This window comes from Neolamprologus brichardi, chromosome 3, assembly GCF_056152115.1.
Source record: "Neolamprologus brichardi isolate AB-2024 chromosome 3, ASM5615211v1, whole genome shotgun sequence".
NCBI lineage: Eukaryota > Metazoa > Chordata > Actinopteri > Cichliformes > Cichlidae > Neolamprologus > Neolamprologus brichardi.
Genome location: NC_142106.1, coordinates 47,274,788 through 47,290,976, shown reverse-complemented (window position 1 = coordinate 47,290,976; position 16,189 = coordinate 47,274,788). Strand labels below are relative to the sequence as shown.

The following is a 16,189-nucleotide window of genomic DNA, read 5'->3' as shown; positions in this document are numbered from 1 at the left end:
TGAATTGTGTGATACAAATGGATGAAAATGTACCCATCTGCAAATTGTCTTTCTGTATATATTGCTTTCTCTCTGTAGTCTCCCCACAAGAGTTAGCCAAGGAGCCCCTTTAAACTCTGTGATCGTAATGTAATCTTTGTCCTTCTGTTGCCAAAGGTGTGCAGAGACCGCAGATGCCAAAATGCCTCTTTTACTGAGTTAGAGACTTGCCTTGCACGCTGTCACAACAATGGGGTAAGCATACAGACACACACACCAATATAAATGTATATATACACAATAATCACACAGAGTCACACAACAAAACATGGTGTCAAAACAGATGCTTACTCTGGATGGCATTACCTTGGCCTCCAAGAACACTGTAAGAAATCTTGGAGTCAATTTTGATTGTCCTTCAGTGTGCATATGAAACACTGTCTTCTTCCATGTATGCAACATCTTAAAACTAAAACCATCCTGATGCTGAAAAACTAGTTCCTGCACTTCTAATAATTCATTATTATCATGCACTCCTAAAAGCTCCATGAAAAGCCTTTAGTTTGATTTAAAAAATGCTGCAGCGAGAGTACTGACAGGGTCTAGAGAGAGAGACTATATTTCACCCATACTGGCTCCCTGTTAAATTCAGTAAGATTAAAAATTCTTCTCCTGACATACAAGGTCTTGAATTGTCAAGCCCCATCTTATCCTTGAGACCTCAAAGTACTATATCACCCCAATACAGTACTTCTCTTGGAGACCACTTGTTTACTTGTCGTTCCTAGGATATTTAAAAGTAGAATAGAATGGGAGGCAGCACCTTCAGTCTTTACAGGTTCTATAGTCGATTGGAAGGCAACGGAGCACCAGGGAGGAGGTCTATGGCACAATCATAGGGCCTGTGCAGAGGAAGAAATAATGTTTTATCTTTATTAAAAACCTCATGTAAGTCATGATATGCTAGTGGCACAGAGGATAAATCAGGCTTAGGCTCGGGTTCTGTCTGGGGACTATTTAAAGCAGGAGGCAGAGCTGATTTTAAATAGTGAGCCAGGCAAAACAAACTCCAGCTCTGCACTCGCCCTTTTGACCAGTCAGCAGTGGGGGTTATGTCTTGCTAACCAAGGAGTCTTGGAAACAGAAAAGGTGACAAAGGTGACAGATTCCCTGTGATTGCCAGAGACGAGGTCCAAGTGGACAGGTTCTGTCTGGTGTGTTATGGTTGCATAATGAGGGTGTTTGAAGGTGTTTGATAGATTTTGTTAGCGAGCCTAGAGGTGAATTGAGTCCAGAGGGCAGGCAAATAGGTGACTGCAAGGTAGCTTAGTCCAGACTTGTCAAAAACAAAATCATTTGGAGGCCAAGTTGCCAGTGATTAACAGACAATCTGGCAGAGAATGGAGACTCGAGCTGGTATTTGTGTACCCGTGCTTGATTGTAGCTTGGTGTGTCTTGACCAGGGCAAAGTTTTTCCAATGCCCAGTTTTACACATATGTTATGAGAATAACCCTAGTTGGCACAGCCTAGTTTGTGATTTGAACTGCTCAGCAGCTTGTTCGAAGTGGATCCTGTCTCACCTGACAGAGTCTATTATATTAGGATTGAATTAGTATTTGAAACAATATGAGTAACAAGAAAATGCAAGCATAGAGTCTCCTTTAATCTCTTTCGCTTGTGTGTGTTTTCTTCCCTGCTATCAGTGAAAATATTAGAAATTAGCTGAAGTCGGGAATATTTAAAATATTCAATATGCAGTTTTTTCTCCAGTATGAAAATTTCATAGTGTTGAGATAAATGCTCATATAAATAAATACAAGCACACAATGCCTTAATGCTTTGACTAATACACCTCCAGGTAGTCACAAACATCCAAGCATGCACACAATCACACACAGAGACATATATACAAAGGGAGAGAAAGGGGTCAGGGACCAACTTAAGACATTTCTTTTGTGTGTATAATATTCAGGTGTGTAACAGCAATGGGAACTGCCACTGTAATCAAGGCTGGGCACCACCCTTCTGTGAGAAGCCAGGACTCGGTGGCAGTGTGGACAGTGGGCCTGTTCAGTATGGCAGTGAGTATATAAATAAACTTGTGCCTTAAAGAAAATGTTTTTTCACCTTCAATATATTTGAACATTTCTGGTGTGCTGGATGGTAAAAAGCATTATCGCCATGATCCTACAACACTGGGTGTTTCATCTCTGTTTGCTGTTTCCTTTCTTGATGGCTTCCTCTTATGTGCAGGGATTGAGGGTAGCCTCCTTGAATGTGAATGGGTGCAGGGATGCAAATAAAAGAGCCTTATTAGCAGAAGTAATCAAGCAGAAGAGACTAGATATAGTCTTCAAGAAACACATACTGACAGTACAAATGAAGTAGACGGGTCTGTGGTGGGGTAGCAGTTTTTTAGCCATGGAACAAATTTTAGCGCAGGTGTTGCTATAAACTTAGGGTATGAGTGTAAGATTTTGTTTAAAACATTAAAAGAGAAATGAAGAGGTGCTGATCAAGGGGACTGTGTTGTATTGGGTAGGGACTGGAATTGTTGTCTTGATTTTACTTTGGATAGGACTGGGGAGGAGCCGCATCTTCAGTCATCTTCTGCTTTATCAGATGTTCTACAAAAAATTAACTTGGTTGATGCGTGGAGGATGAAGCATCTTTCAACCACGGGTTGAAGTATGGCAGAGTTAGTGCAGTGAGATTGGCCAGGTTTTATGTGTCTTCTTTGTTTACTGCTCGAATTGTTAACTGTCAGTGTTTTCCTGTTATTTTTACAGATTGTCACTTAGTTTTAATGGAGCTGTTTCTATCTCCCACCAACAAATCCAAATCCTTTTGGCAATTTAATGTAAAATTATTTCATGATTGGATTTTCTGTGAAAATTTCAGTTTTTGGGAGGGATTACTGGAGATCAAGGAAGGATGATTTTAATTCCCTTACTCAATAGTGGGAAGTAGGAAAGGCCCAGATTTGTGTGTTTTGCAGCAGCAATATGGTTTTAATTTGACAGCCAATATCAAGAGAACTCTGCAGGAGTTAAAGAAGTGATAAAACATAAAAAAATGTCTCTGGTTCACAGTTAGATCAGCAGAATAATGACTGTTGTAATGTAATGTAATGACTGTTTAAATTCTAAAAGACAAGAGCTTGATCATTTTCAATATGAGAGAGCTAAAAGAGCTTTGGTTCGAGCATGCTTCACCAGACTCCAGGACATGGACGCCTCAACCACCTTTTTCTTTAATTTGGGGAAGTCTGTAGCCCAGAGAAAACAAATGGTGTGTCTTCGTCTTTCGAATGGAAATGTGATCGCAGATCCAGCTGAGATGAGAAGGCATTCTTTTTAATGAGAGATGTATTTGACATATGTAAACTATACTATACTAGAGTTGGCTTTTGACTGTGTAGACCATGCTTTTCTTTTTTTCACCCAGAAGACCTTTGTTGTTGGGCAGGGGTTTCAGACATGGGTGAAGCTGTGGCATAGCGACACTTGCTGTGTTGTGAAGGTGGGAGGAGGGTTGAGTTGCCCTGTGCCAGTTAGGAGAGGGATTAGGCAGGGTTGCCCTATCTCAGCCGGCTCTATAGCATTGCTATTGAGCCTTTTCTGTGCAGGTTGAGGAACAAGCTGAGGGGTTTCTCTTTGCCAGATCTGCCTCAGAGCCCTCCTGTTATTGTATCAGCATACGCTGATGATGTTAATGTTTTTGTTAAGGATCAAGGTGATGTTCAGGAATTAAAGGAAATCTTGGTTTTACATGAAAAAGCTTCTTCAGCCAGGGTTAATTGGGAGAAGAGTGAGGTGTGTTTGGTCGGGCAGTGGAGTTTGGCATGTATTTCTAGACTCCCTGGGAATCTTTGATGGGGTTAAAGGGCTATTAAAACTCTTGGGTTTTACTTGGGGAGTGATGACTTTCGCACAGACTCCTGACCCCAGACCTGGGATGTGGCTTTTTGAAGAGCCGCTGTTTTTTAATGACTTTTTTCCAAGTACTGTGTTTTCTACTGCCACTATAAGGAGCAAGTTTGTGGAGACTGGTATTATCAAACTGGGCCATCTCACAAGGATGTCAATGGGAACTCTTGGGTGTGTCACAGGCCTCCAGAGTGCTGGGAAGGATTGTGGAGGAAACTTGGCAATCCCTGTTGGCATCACTGGGAGAGTTTACTGGAAACTGTGTCCTAGCTGATCAATGGGCTGATGACAGCGAATATGTTTTTCTCTCCTTGATGGTCAGTCCTGTCTTTAAGGAGCAGCCTGAGGGGAGCCTACTTCTCTCCCTGAGAACATTAGTGCTAGATAGTTTCAGCTCTTGTGGGAAGAAGCAGCTGTATTACAGCTGTGTTACCTGCAGGTGGAGGGTCCATATAAGCCTCCTTTTGAAAAACGGATGGCTGACCTCCAGTGGAGGATCATACTTTGAGCAATAGCCACAAACAGACACAGAGCCCACCTGGATCCAAGCACTGGGGAGGGATGTCCTTTCTGTTCACAAAGGGAGACGCTGGAGCACTTAGTGGTTCGTTGTCTGCGGCTAGTGGGTTTATTTTCTTTGTTGCAGGAATGGGTGGAATCTCTGAAGGAGAAATTCTCTGTACCCTTGTCTCCTAAGTATTTAGGAAAGGACGGACTCTGGTTCGGATTAATTTTTTGTTTGGTACATCCAAGCTGGCAATATAGAAGACTAGGAAGAACCAGAAGTTAGGTCAGGGTTGGACTGATGCTGTGCATAGTTTAAAGGGATTGTTCAATTTCAATTCAGTTTTATTTATATAGCACCAAATCACAACAAAAGTCGCCTCAAGGTGCTTTATATTGCAAAGTAGATACCCAACAATCCCAACAATCATATGACCCCCTATGAGCAAGCACTTTGGCGACAGTGGGAAGGAAAAACTCCCTTTTAACAAGAAGAAACCTCTGGCAGAACCAGGCCTAGGGAGGGGCGGCCATCTGCTGCTACCGTTTGGGGTGAGAGAAGGAAAACAGGATAAAAATTGTTGGCATCACGTCTGACAGTACAGCATGATTTTTACTCTCTGACTAAAGATCTGGACTCCTTTACAACTATGTGGGGGATTGGACAGGTTTTGTGTTCGATAGGAGCAGATGGGACATTTGTCCTTAATTTTTAAGTGTGTGTGTGTGTGTGTGAGTTTGGTTGCGGTTAGTAAATGGTTAGTGCATATTGATGTTGTTGATGTAGTAGCAACTTTCTGTTAGGTTTGACTTTTTCGTGGTTTTTCTTTTTAATGTGGTGTAAATAAAGTGTTAAAAGTCAAAGTCTTTCTCTCCCTTTCTCTTTCTCTGTCATGTCCATTTCTTTTTTCTATTCCTCCTCCTTTTTCTCCGGTCTTTCACAAGCCTGGGCTTTACCCGCTGCCTGCTACAGCTTAATACTCACTCTGAAAATAAACAAAATAAAAAGACAAAAAAATATACATAACTTTATAGTTAACATTGTTTTTCCATCTGACTCGCTGACAGGCTCAGAATGTTCGATCACTAGAAGTAAACAGAAAATTTTGACATGGATGGCCCTTTTTCCTTGATACTTGCTGATCTAAATTAAAGTTTTTCAATTGCCATATAAATATACTAGTAAACACATTAGTGTATATGTATATATGTGTTTGTGTATGTCAACAGGTCAGGCGGGTCTGGTGGCTGGACTGTTGTTTGCCTTCTTGGTGGTTTTACCTGCAGTGCTGCTGGTCTTCTACTGCCACCGGATCAAGACTTCTTATTACCATAAGTGGCTTTCCCAAAGAAAAAAGAACACATGCAAGAAGTACTGTCTGTCTTTCCACTGTTTGTCTGTTTCTTAACACTACATTTTCTTGATACAACAAAAAGAGGAAAGCCTAAAATTTAAAAAAGTAGCATTTTCATTTTGGGGTCTAGCAAGTAAAACTATATAATATGCACTGGTGTATTGTGATGCTCTTTTGTCCTTTAAAACTTTATTCAAGTGCAAATTAGAAACCTTGCAAGGTTTACTACCAGTCAAAAGTTTTAGAACACCCCAATTGTTTCAGTTATTTGCAGTTTAAGTCATTCAAGTCAAATGAATAGCTGAAATGCTACAAAGGTAAGTGGTAAACTGCCAGGCAAGGCAACTCAAAACTGAAAAATAATGTACATTTTAGAATGACAGAAAAATGCCTTTTTTCAGGGAACACAAAATGGGTTAACAATTTAAAGCAGTTCTGCAGCAGTGGAGGTTAATTGAGCGTTAAAAGCTGGTACTACTAATTCCTACAGGTGTTCGCAACTTTTCTGGATTACTTCCAACCCCCTCTGTCTGCATAAAAGTAGTGTTGGAACACACTGTGGTTTCTTTCACCATCAAAAGGCACTCAGAAACAAACTGACAGGAAGAGATCTGCAAACCCCAAACCACAAATGAATCAGAGGACAAGTTTCTGAGAGTTAACAGCTTGCGTAATAGGTTGCTCACAGGAAAACAGCTTCAAGTACACTTTAATCGTGGTCTTCAAGCTGCAGGTTTGACAGGACGAGTTGCAGCAAGAAAGCCATTGCTAAGGCATCAGAATAAGACAAAGAGGCTTGCCTCAGCCATGAAACAGCAATTAGACTACTGAATACCAGAGTATAATGGGCTGATGAATCAAAATTTGAAGTCTTCGATTCATCACGCAGGATCTTTGTACACCGTCGAGTGGGGTGATTCCACAGTGTGTGACATCAGCTGTCAAACATGGAGGAGGAAGTGTGATGGTCTGGGCTGTTTTGCTGATCCAGGGTCGATGACTTGTACAGAATGAGAGGCACCCTGAACCAAAATGGTGCCAGTAAACCATTTTAATATGATTTGTTGATTGGTTCGCCTCTGTCTTTGTAACAGACCATAGTGCTGCCCCCTCCATTGGCATACTTACCAATCGCTAATGTCTCACTTGTAAGCCGAAGGTTGTCAGTGTGATACAGCATGGGGCATTTTTAAGAATGAGGGTTTTTTTTCTCTTTTTGTTTCTCAGTATGAACAAACAGTAAAGGTATCACAAACACAAACAGAAATTCCATAGACTGGTTAGAACAAATTATTTCTAAGATGGTAGCTTAGTAAAAGAACCATCTCACTCAGTTAGACTTGTCTAATCACTGCATGGAAGCATTTGTTTTATTTCATTTCTACTAACATCAGCTGGTTAAGAAGCTTCGTGTTCCGTTCTAGTTTTCTTATTTCTCAATTTGAGCCATAAAACCAGGAATGTCCGAATGAGCAAAGTGATGAAGCTGTACATCTTCCATGCAACAGGCTCTTGTTTATTTTTTGTCTTTCTGTGCTCAGGATGGAGGGATCAGCAGATAAACGAAAGAATGGCCACCTTAATCCTGCCTTTCACCTGAAAGTTGTAGGACCAATCAACACAGTTAATGGCCAGAAGGGGGTGAGTGATATGTGTGTTTCTAGTGTGTTACAAAATAAAACAAAAGAAAGGGAAGGAGGAAATGGGAGTAGGGTGATGACTGTTTTTCTGTGAATGAATAACTGAGTGTCCATGAGGTTAACCTTCATATTGAATTAAATATTCAGTTTGTCAAATTATTGTTTTAGCATCCTATGTCTTAATATCAGCCTAAAGTTAACATTTTAATATAATAATAATAATAATAATAATACATTTTATTTGAAAGCGCCTTTCAAAACACTCAAGGTCACTGTACACAGTAGAATAAAAGCAACATAAAAGCAAGCAGTTTACACAATCATAAAAGCATAAGACATAAACAAATAAAATAGGAGAGGCTATTTTGAACAAGTAAGTTTTGAGTTTGGACTTAAAGAGAAAGAAGGAAGAGATGTTTCTTAAATCAGGAGGTTGGGAATTCCAGAGTCGTGGAGCAGAGCAGCTGAAAGCCCGGCTCCCCATGTTTGCAAAACGGGGGAAGGGACGGAGAGTGAAAGGGAAGAAGAAGATCTGAGACAATGAGATGGGGCGGTGATCTTAACCAGGTCAGAGAGATATGGAGAGAGATGATGAATAGCCTTAAATGTGTACAAGAGTATTTTGAAATTGATGCGATATTTGACCGGGAGCCAATGAAGCTGCTGCAGGACAGGAGTGATGTGGTGGGCAGAAGGGGTCCTGGTGATGATACGGGCAGCATGGGATGGATTTTTGAGTAAGACCAAAAAGAAGTGAATTACAATAATCAATCCAGGAAGTAACAAGGCTGTGGACAAGAATGGCAGTGACATGTGGGGGGAGAAAAGGACTGAGACGATTAATGTTGCGCAAATGTTAAATATCTGACTTATAAGATACAAAATGCACACATGTACTGCACACATAACGAATGTTGGTATCTCAGAGTTTTTACCCCTCAGCCATAAATGGCCGATGGGGTTTTGGCATCACCCTGTCAGGTTGGTGGATGAACAGGCGGCATGAACACCCAAGTTTGTGAATGTGGTAACTTGAGAATGAGGTGGTATAGGAGTTTCAAATAGGAAAGTGGAGAAGGAGACTCCCTTACTGATACAGAGTGAGTAAATGGCCTGTATTTATATAGCGCCTTACTAGTCCCTAAGGACCCCAAAGCGCTTTACATATCCAGTCATCCACCCATTCACACACACATTCACACACTGGTGATGGCAAGCTACATTGTAGCCACAGCCACCCTGGGGCGCACTAACAGAGGCGAGGCTGCCGGACACTGGCGCCACCGGGCCCTCTGACCACCACCAGTAGGCAACGGGTCAAGTGTCTTGCCCAAGGACACAACGGCCGAGACTGTCCGAGCCGGGGCTCGAACCGGCAACCTCAAAGGTTGCCGGTAGAAGATTGACGTGGTAGAAGATTGATGATGAAAGCTTCCACTGCATGGATTTCATTTTGTTATCTTTTATGTTGCTTTTATCTAGCTTTAATTTCTCTTAGGAAATACTAACACAAAAATGTATACAAAAAAATACTTTAAAATGAATTGATGAATTTAAAATTGAACCTTTGGGAATAGGTGTTAGAACCAGTGGACAAATACAAGGTGTTAAGATTGGTAGAAAGGAGCATAGAATCGCTTTATTTGATGATGATGTCATATTATTTTTAAAGCAACTAAAAACTTCTGTGTCTGCAGTAAAGGATTTAATAGACCGGTTTGGGGCCTTCTCAGGGTATAAAATAAATGTAACAAAATCATCATTAATGTTACTTAAACAAGAATATAGTCAAAACGTAAGTCCGAATATAACTGGCTTTACTGTTAATTCTGAATTCACTTATCTAGGCATTAAAATAGTTCCTTCACTAAAAGATGTGGCCCTACTTAACTATAATACAATTCTACAGAAAATTTCCAATGGAGCGTTGTATAAGTTTACCATTATCTATTATTGGAAGGATAAGTGTTCTTAAAATGAATGTATTACCTAAACCAGGGGTCGGCAACCTGCGGCTCTTTAGTCCTTATACTGCGGCTCTGCGTGGTTTGGGAAAATAAATTAGAAGTATTTAGCTGAAGTGTTATTTATGTTAGTTCTTTTAACTTGTAGTTCTAAATTGGAAGATTATTGTGATATTGAAATATAAACATAAAATTATATTCTGTTATTTTTTTCATTGCTCAAAATAAGAGTGACACTCACGGAAGCCGGTATACCCACCGAAATGCCGTGCATTTATCGAGACTTTCAACCCCAGATAGGCCAATTATGGATCTTCGGATCCACATTATGTCAGCAGCTATTCTCCACCGTGAACTATGTTAAAGACAAACACCGTTCAAGCCTGACAAATGACAGCTGACAGATGACAGACGCTGTGGATCAGGAGCAGAAGTCCCACACATATCACGGCAGACCCGACGATGTTTGCATGAACACGCTTTTCAGCATCTCTATATTGACCACTTTTCACACACGGTTGCTGTACGCATACAGCTGGCTGTAGCTTTTCAGCTCACAGCCCGACATACAACACCAACAACACAAGAGCACAGATAGCGCAGACGTAAAGGCAGCGAGGCGTGATTGCTGTTGTGTCGCTCAGGTGCGTCCGCCTCCCCTGAAGCGGTGCCGCAGACCACGCCCCGCCACACACGTTAACCTGGTAAAATACATATTTAGGCAGAATTTTGCAAATATCTATTTTTCATTTTTTAGCAGCATAGTGCTTTTTTTTCCAATTATTTTTTTAAAAGTCAGGTCAAGGCCCAACAGCCCAAAGGCGATATAAGGGTGGCGGCTCAACAGTTTTTGTTTGCTACGTGGGTCATTTTAGTTCAGCTGGGTGTCTTTCCTTTTGTTATATTTCTTTAAGAGTTCAAAATGTGTTGATTACATAAATAAAATGTAATTTTCTCTGTAGCACTTCATGGATTTCATAAGCAGCACACCTTAGTTGTTCACACAAAGCATAAAGGTAAAAAACAATATATAAAGTGTCATCTTCATTTTAGATGTCAAAAAGTATTTGCGGCTACCAGTGTTTTCTTTTGCATGGAAACCGGGTCCAAATGGCTTTGGGTGTAAAAGGTTGCTGACCCCTGACCTAAACTCTTGTATATGTTTCAGAATGTCCCACTGGATTGTTTACCAAAGTAGCATCATTAATCAGAGAGTTTATTTGGAACAAGAAGCATCCCCGCATTCGCTTGTCTTTGTTGTATCTTCCCTTCGATACAGGGGGGTTGAAATGCCCCAATATTTACTGGTACTATCTGGCTATTCAACTAAGGACAATAATGTTTTATTTTTCATCCCAAAATATCCCTTCTTGGGTGGGGATGGAAGCAAATTCTCTTAAAATGCCATTAAACTTGTACTTATACTCTGCACAGCCAAAACAATTAAAGAAAGAAACAAATAATCCTATAGTCTGAAATATGATTGAAGTTTGATTTACAATAAAAGAAATGGTGAATATTAAGAATAATCTCTCTCAGTTTAGTCCTATTTGGGGAAATGCTTTATTTGTACCAGGAAAATGATCTTTTTTGTGATGGAATAATGGTTTCATTTGAGGATTTAGTCTCAAAATTTCAAATTCCAAAAAAACATTTCTTTAAGTATTTACAGATTAGAAGCTTAATTTCTTCCATGCAAAATCAGTCTCTTAATGTTCCCCAGTTAACTAATTTAGAGGAGTTATTGGTGAAAAAATGTTGTAACAAAGGCTTAATTTCAACATTCTATAACTGGATTGTCTCGGCCTCTCCAGAAACATCAGCTTCTAAGTTAGAATCTTGGAGAAATGACCTAAATATTAATATTTCTGAGGAGACATGGAAGTCAATTTGCTTAAAATCACAAAAATAATCGATTAATAGTAACCTAACGCTATTACAAAACAACTGGATCATGCAGACATATGTAACACTGGTTAAATTGAATATATATAACAACAAAATTCCAAATACATGTTTTAAATGTGGAGAAGCCTGTGGGATATCTTTCCACTGTATATGGGAATGCAGAATTGTCCACGCATTTTGGCAGGAAGTGATAACCAAAAAGACCCCAAATTTTAACTACAAAGAATGCTTTAGATGCAGAAATGTTGCTACTACAAATTTATTCTAAAAATCTTAAACTAAGAGCCCATCAAATTAAGTTTATGGATTATTGTACATTACAGGCAAAACGTATAATTGCATTAAACTGGAAAAAATCTGATCCTCCTGCTATTGGTGCTTGGATAAATTCTTTGGCACAATGTATGGTAATTGAAAGGATAACATATTTTTCTTAAATACAAGTTAACATATTTTGATGATATTTGGAAGCCATTTAAAAACTTTATAAAAGAAGCAAATATTGGACAACTGCAGGAGTGTGGATGAGGTGAAAATTGTTTAGTTTGTGCTAGCTATTTCTATTTTGTTTTTTTCCTTCTTTTTGTTTCCTTCCATTGTATAAATGCCACATATTGTACTAATGTATGTATACTTCATGTGTTTTTATTGGATGTAGGTTTGGGAGAGAGCAGGGATGGGAGGTGAGGGGGTAAAAGTGTTCGTACTACTGCGTCACATTACTGTGAAAACAAATCTTTGTATGCTGTTGCAAAACCAATAAAAATATTGTAAAAGAAAAAAGAAAAAAAGAATTAATATTACCATTATCATTAAAGTCATGAATTTAACCTACACACTTTACTTACATGATATCTCATTATGTAGCAAATGCCTCTGACAGAAACATGTCCAGGGGCCCATTGGTACACACACACAAGCTCTAACCTCTGCTGGCTTTGAAATGGAATTTACATCGATCAATTATCATCATCAAACAACCAAAAACATCTATGTGTTGACTTATTTTGCATAAAAGTGTTTTCATAGATCCTAGTTAATCTCCTCTGTAATTACTTTGCACTTTCATATGTCAGAGAAAGAGTCAGCTATGTGTATAGAAGGCATGTTGAAGAGTGGAGAAACAAGTGAGTCAGTTACACATATTAAAAAGCTTCTTCGAGTTTTATTTATAACTGTAGGTCTAAAGAAAAAGCAAAGAACCAAAAAATGTCATGAATTAATGTTAAGTCTATTATATCACTGTTGTTTTATGAATAAGATTCTCCTATTGGTAAAGTATGCATTCTTTCTCTTCATGATCAAAGTAGGAAATAAATGCCCATATGAGTTCTTCTCTCCTGTTCTTCTCTCTGTGAAATGATTTGAAGCTGTTTTTCTGTTAGGTTTGTTAACATTTGTTAACATTAACTGAATTTCCTGTAATTGTAGATTTCTCACACCAGCAAAGAGGTTCCATCTCTTAGACCAAGCCCAAATGGCACCCACCCAGTCAACATAGTGCGACCTCTGAGACCTGCCTCATTTGCCAAGGGTGGTTCACGGTCTCTTCCAACTGGCAAGCATCCAGTAGCACCACCCAAATCCCCACCAAGACCTCAGAGACTGAGCCCGCCACAGAAACCTCTACCCCTTACTCCAGCACGATCTCCCCTGGTAAGTCCCTTTCTAGAGTGTAAGGAAAAAGTCAGGGCATATAAACTCAAAACAGTCTACAGAGGACAGGAGCTTTAGACAAGCAAAAATGCAAATTACCTAGACAAGGGAAGGCATCCTAGACAGATGCCCAAATCACCTCAATTGCCTCCTTTTGATATGGAGGAGCAGCAGCTCTTTTCTGTAACCTTCTCAAATGACTGAATTCTTCACCCTCTCTCTAAGGGAGTGTCTAATCAACCTTTGGAGAGAGCTAATTTCTGCCGCATGTTTCTGCAATCTCAATAAAAACTCCGGCAATGGAAGGAGTGGACTGGTGTATTAACAGTAAAATTGTAGACCCTTACTGCTCACTGGACTTAAAAGCTTTGTCTATTCAGTACAGGCCCTTTTCTCGACCTCGGAAGCTAACAGTAGCCATAATTACCATTGTTTAGCAGAGAGAGCACCCAGAGGACATCCATGTTGTTGCTTGCAACTTTAATAAGGCATGTTTGAAATCTGATAATACCTCCCACCCACTCCATGACGCGCTGGCTAGTCACAGGAGCACATTCAGTAGGACACTGAGATTACAAAAAAGCACCACTGAACGAAACAGGAAATCATTACATCGTTACACCCTTTATTGCACACGCTCTTTTCTGCTCAGTAATATTCTTGTAAACATTCTTGAATATTTATTTATAATCACCTCCGTCAATTCTTGATATTTATTATTCAGTGATTTGTATATGTTGTGCTATTTCTTAAATTTGTAAAGCTGTAATATATTGTATTATATTGTTAAATAGTTTAGTCTGTTACTGTTTTACTATATTGAAGCAACTGTAACCCACATAAAGTAAAAATTCCCCTCTCGCTCCTGCGGGCGGTCTGTCCTTCAAGCTTGGGTCCTCTACCCGAGGCCTGGGAGCTCAATGGTCCTGTGCAGTATCTTAGATGTTCTGACTGCACTCTTCTGGACAGAGATCTCGGATGCTGTTCCTGGGATCTGCTGGAGCCACTCACCTAGCTTGGGAGTCACTGAGCCTAGTGCTCTTATTACCACTGGGACCACTGTTACCTTCACCCTCCACATCTTCTCGAGCTCTTCTCTGAGCCCTTCGTACTTCTCTAGCTTCTCGTGTACATATACATACACAGATATACATACGTATGTATGTATATGAGAGAGAGAAGATCTTAGTGCTGTTTTAAGTGTAAGAGCTAATAGTGCTGTATTAAAGCATATTAAAAGAACGGAAAAGGGAAAAGTGCACAAGCAGCAGTGACTGAATGCAGCAGATTAATTGCCAAGAACTTGATTGGCCAGCCAACTTTTCTGATGTGAACTTTATTAGACCATATTTGGGGTATTTAGAGGAAGATAAAAAATACGCTACAGGGGAAATATAGATAACTGGTCACCTCCAATGCAATGCTGTGATTCATAGTAAAAAAAAAAAAAGCCCCAGTCAATTATTGAATATAATGATCATGCTTCTAATAAGTTATATTTTTATTGTAAAACCTTTTGATCAAGAAAGTATTTGAAAAGTTCGAGATACTGGATTTCTCAATTTTATGAGCTACAAGCCTAGAAACACTTCACTGAATGTGTAAACAATATACTTTATATAATGTTTACCTTTAGTCAGTAATTTTTTTGATTTATAAGTGGATATAAGCTACCAACCTCCAAAAACATTTTGCATGTCACTGTTCAGTAATATACATAAAGCTAATATCTTTCTTTTAGTTGGTGTCTGACCTGCAGCCCACACCCCAATTCCCTCCTCAGAGGCCTCTCCCCTTGAGCCCTACCAGAGCAGTCTCCCCCCAAGTGACTCCAGTCCAGACCTCACTCTCCAAAGCCCCTCCAGGCCTACTGGTCATGATGCCCTCAGCAGCAGGACCTAAACCTGTGGGCAAAGTCTCTGCCATCCCACCTTTGAGAGCTATCAGGTGGGTTAACACAATTATTTTCCCCACTGTACGTGACTCTGCAGAATCATTATTTGTTCATTTCTTTATATACAGGCCATTTATAAGTGAACAAACTTACAATCAGCGGCTCAGTCTCTAATTTGTATCCAGTTTTATTTTATTGGAAAGACTGAATGTCAACCAGAAAATTCTGCGAAGAAACGAATCACAAAAAAAAGTTTTAAATTGATTTGCATGAAATAGGAAACTGAACTCCCATTGAACATTTTAAAAAAGCATTATAATTTTTTTCTGTAAAACATTTTTACAATAAAAACTTTGTAGGGGTTGTAGAGGGATCAAATACCCACCCCTACAACCCCAAAAATGTTTACAGAAAAACTTTGAACATTTTAAAAAAGCATTAATGGGAGTTCAGTAGGACGTATTTCCAAGCAGATTAAATCTAGTTATTTGTACCAAAAGGACAGTGTTACTGAAATAGAATCCAATTAAAATGCAGTGTAATGTGTGTGTGCACACCGATGTGCACATGTATGTTCATGGCAATAAAGGGACATTGTTGCTCTGTGACTGTTAGATTTCTGTACAGGACTCAGTCCATCCAAATTTAATTTACTCACAGGACTAATTATGAGGATTTTTCTGCTTTGACAGAGGAGCAAACTAACTTAACCACAATGATTAAGTGGTCAAGTGGTTGTGCAAATAGACCTTGCAGACTAACACAAGTGTAATTGTTGGGGGATGGTCAAATTTACCCAGTTAATTTTTAGGGTTTTGTTTTGTTTTTGCTAATGTCCGTCTATAAAAATGCATTTTGTACTGACTTATGTTTTGTTTACAGTTTGTTTCGTGTCACGTGGTATTGTTTATTATATCCACCAAAGAGATCTCGTCATTCCTGAGTAGGGATGGGTACCGGTATCTGGTGCCATGATGGCACCGGTTCTGACATAAACGGTAGTAACCAGACCGAAAAGCAGCGCACATTTTGGTGCTTTATTTCTGTGCTTTTTTTTTCCTGAGATGTCATACACTTTGGATTCCAGCCAATCATTTTACCTTTGCAAGCGTAGTAGGCGGGCCCAGGTACGTACATTCTTTTAGAGCAGAGCTACAGATTAAAAACGCCCAAGGTGCAGCGGTCAAAAGTCTGGCTGTACTTCACAGCAAAAGATGCAAACTCAGCAGCCTGCAACAAGTGCTTTAAGGTGATGCTGTGCAAAGGAGGTAACACCTCGAATCTGATGAAACACCTGGCGACGCATAGCGTTTTTTTTAAAAGCAGAGAAATGCACCGTATTTGATAGCTTGCTGCCAG

The 16,189-nt window shown here is 39.6% G+C and overlaps 1 protein-coding gene across 1 annotated transcript in view; it reads left to right on the top strand.

Moving 5' to 3' along the window:
- Nucleotides 1-15,058, top strand: part of LOC148104377 (disintegrin and metalloproteinase domain-containing protein 19-like) — an 80,352-nt gene extending 65,294 nt beyond the window's left edge. The window contains exons 16-21 of the mRNA XM_087838357.1: nt 157-234; nt 1,953-2,061; nt 5,644-5,785; nt 7,310-7,409; nt 12,712-12,936; nt 14,678-15,058. Coding sequence (XP_087694483.1) covers nt 157-234; nt 1,953-2,061; nt 5,644-5,785; nt 7,310-7,409; nt 12,712-12,936; nt 14,678-15,004 — 981 coding nt within the window. The 3' untranslated portion in view covers nt 15,005-15,058. The remainder of the gene's footprint in view (nt 1-156; nt 235-1,952; nt 2,062-5,643; nt 5,786-7,309; nt 7,410-12,711; nt 12,937-14,677) is intronic.
- The last annotated feature ends 1,131 nt before the right edge of the window (nt 15,059-16,189 follow it).